Genomic DNA, 2,279 nt, shown 5'->3' with positions numbered 1-2,279 from the left:
TGAGCGCAGGCCTGTGAAGCAAAGGGTCGCCATTTCGATTCCCAATCAGGGCGCATGCTTGGGTTGAAGGCCAGATTCCCAGTGGGGGACTCATGAGAGGCAACCACACATTGATGTTTCTCTCCTACTCTTTCGCCTTCCTGGCCCCCCTCTCTAAAACTAAATAAATAAAATATTTAAAATAAATAAATAAAATCTTTGAAAAAATAATAGTCTTCATATCAATTATGGTTTTATTTACAGCAGTTACTTTCTATTAGTGGTTTGTATCAAAATTTCCGTAATCAACTTCCTAAAAGGACAACATCCTTACTACCCAATTTCTACCTACATTTTCAACAAAGCAGATATGATCGTGACTGCATTTTTTCTGTGTCCGAATATTTGAATCTGGTTCTACTACAGAGTCCGGAGAATAACAACAAAAAAAGGCAGTGGGGCTGCTGAATATTCAACACCAAACTTTGTTGTGTGAACATGGACCAGGAGCATTGTCTGCTTCTCTGTAGAGTTCACATTTCTGTCTCCAATGATCCACACAGATGCTCCATCTCCTCCAACACTGAGTCCATGTGCTCTAGGGTCATACTCTGTTCTTGGTTCAAACTCTGATTGCTTTGTAGGGGAAACAGGTCCAATTGGAACTTTCTGTGACCTGAACAACAACCTCCTGCTCTTTGTATTCTCCCTCTGCCTGTGAGCATTGAATGCTCTTGGTGAGTTCATTACTGGTGAATTTCAGAGGCATAACTCATTTTAAATCCCTCTTTTTATGAGAATTTACTCTCCTAGGTCATGCACCATCTCCACCCTTCAACATATCACACTCTGAAACCATGTAGTTCATGTCAGCGTCCAACACCAGAGCTCCCTATATAGCAGGAAGACATGCAAATAGCGCCCCTCTGCTCATGAAAAGCAGCCCAGCCCTCACCCTGCAGCTCTGGGACAGGAAACCAGCCCATATTTCCCAGGTGTTCCCAGTCCCTGCTCAGGACAGAACACAGATCACTCACCATGGACTTTGGGCTCAGTTGGATTTTCCTTGTTGCTGTTTTAAAAGGTAATTTATGGAGAATATGAGATGCTGAGCATGTGAGTGGACATGACTGAGAGAAACAGTGGGAAGTGACAGTTGCCTGACCAACATCTTTGTGTTTTCAGGTGTCCAGTGTGATGTGCAGCTGGTGGAGTCTGGGGGAGGCTTGGTGAAGCCTGGGGGTTCCCTCAAACTCTCCTGCCTGGCGTCTGGATTCACCTTCAGTAGCTACAGCATGTACTGGGTCCGCCAGGCTCCAGGGAAGGGTCTGGAGTGGGTCGCATACATTAGGTATGATGGTAGTAGCATATCCTATGCCAACTCTGTGAAGGGCCGATTCACCATCTCCAGAGACAATGGCAAGAACATGCTTTACCTGCAAATGAACAACTTGAGAGTCGAGGACACGGCAGTGTATTACTGTTCGAGTGACACAGTGAGGAGAACTCAGTGTGAACCCAGACATAAAGTTCCCCGTGGGAGACACAAGGACTGGCTGGGAGGGAGTATTCAGGACACCAGGGGGCAAGCATGTCACAGTGTGCCCAGTTACCAGCTTGGAAGCAGCTGCAGCTGCAGTTTAAAGGCTTGTTTCCTGCCAGGTGTGGGGTTAACTTTCCACACAGCAGTTTCCCTCTGGAAACCTCTCTCCCTTCATGCTTCTGTGTGGACCTCTTCAGTGCCTGAATGACAGAGGCTTGTTGTCATAGGAAGAAAACATTCTTACATGTTCAATGTTGAGGAGTCACATGCATTTGTTTTCTCTTATTCTAATGGAAACATCAATGAATCAATAAACCTCCTGACCCAAAACAGCTGTATTCAACCAGAGGCCTTGCTGGACCCAACAAGGAGTCCATCTCCACACATCTCAGAGTCCAAGCTGATCAGCAGCAGGTCACATGCATGCCGGACAGTGGGCACCACAGTTGTAGAACACAGTCTCAGAAGGAAAAAAAGCAGGGGTAATGGTCACTGACTTAACCCCACATTCATTAACTCAATAGCAGTTGACATATGCATGCAGAGGGACCCGCACCACACCATGGTGTGGATGTCCAGGGTGATGATGTCACACAGACAGAGGGATTGTGGAATGTTTGTTCCTTCACTGAGGAACCTGTTGAGAGCAGCACAGACTTTTCAGCGATCCAGCAATTGCTGCATCACATCAGATCCAGTGTGGTCCAGGCTTTATTGTTCATCCCTGAGCAGGATCCTCCTCACAGGAGTGGTTTGT

General features: G+C 46.5%; 1 gene segment (V, D, J or C); it reads left to right on the top strand.

The window, feature by feature from the left end:
• Positions 1-939: 939 nt before the first annotated feature.
• Positions 940-1,564, top strand: LOC118974353 (immunoglobulin heavy variable 3-74-like; the record flags this gene model as incomplete). The annotated part of the segment is given in 2 exon segments: positions 940-1,063; positions 1,165-1,564. Coding segments are annotated over 2 exon segments (446 nt in total), but the record flags the coding sequence as incomplete, so codon positions are not given.
• Positions 1,565-2,279: the final 715 nt, after the last annotated feature.

The sequence above is a fragment of the Sturnira hondurensis genome, unplaced genomic scaffold (genome assembly GCF_014824575.4).
Source record: "Sturnira hondurensis isolate 20B ecotype Veracruz unplaced genomic scaffold, ASM1482457v3 Scaffold0019250, whole genome shotgun sequence".
NCBI classification, from domain to species: Eukaryota; Metazoa; Chordata; class Mammalia; order Chiroptera; family Phyllostomidae; genus Sturnira; species Sturnira hondurensis.
This window is presented reverse-complemented; position numbering and strand designations above follow the sequence as displayed.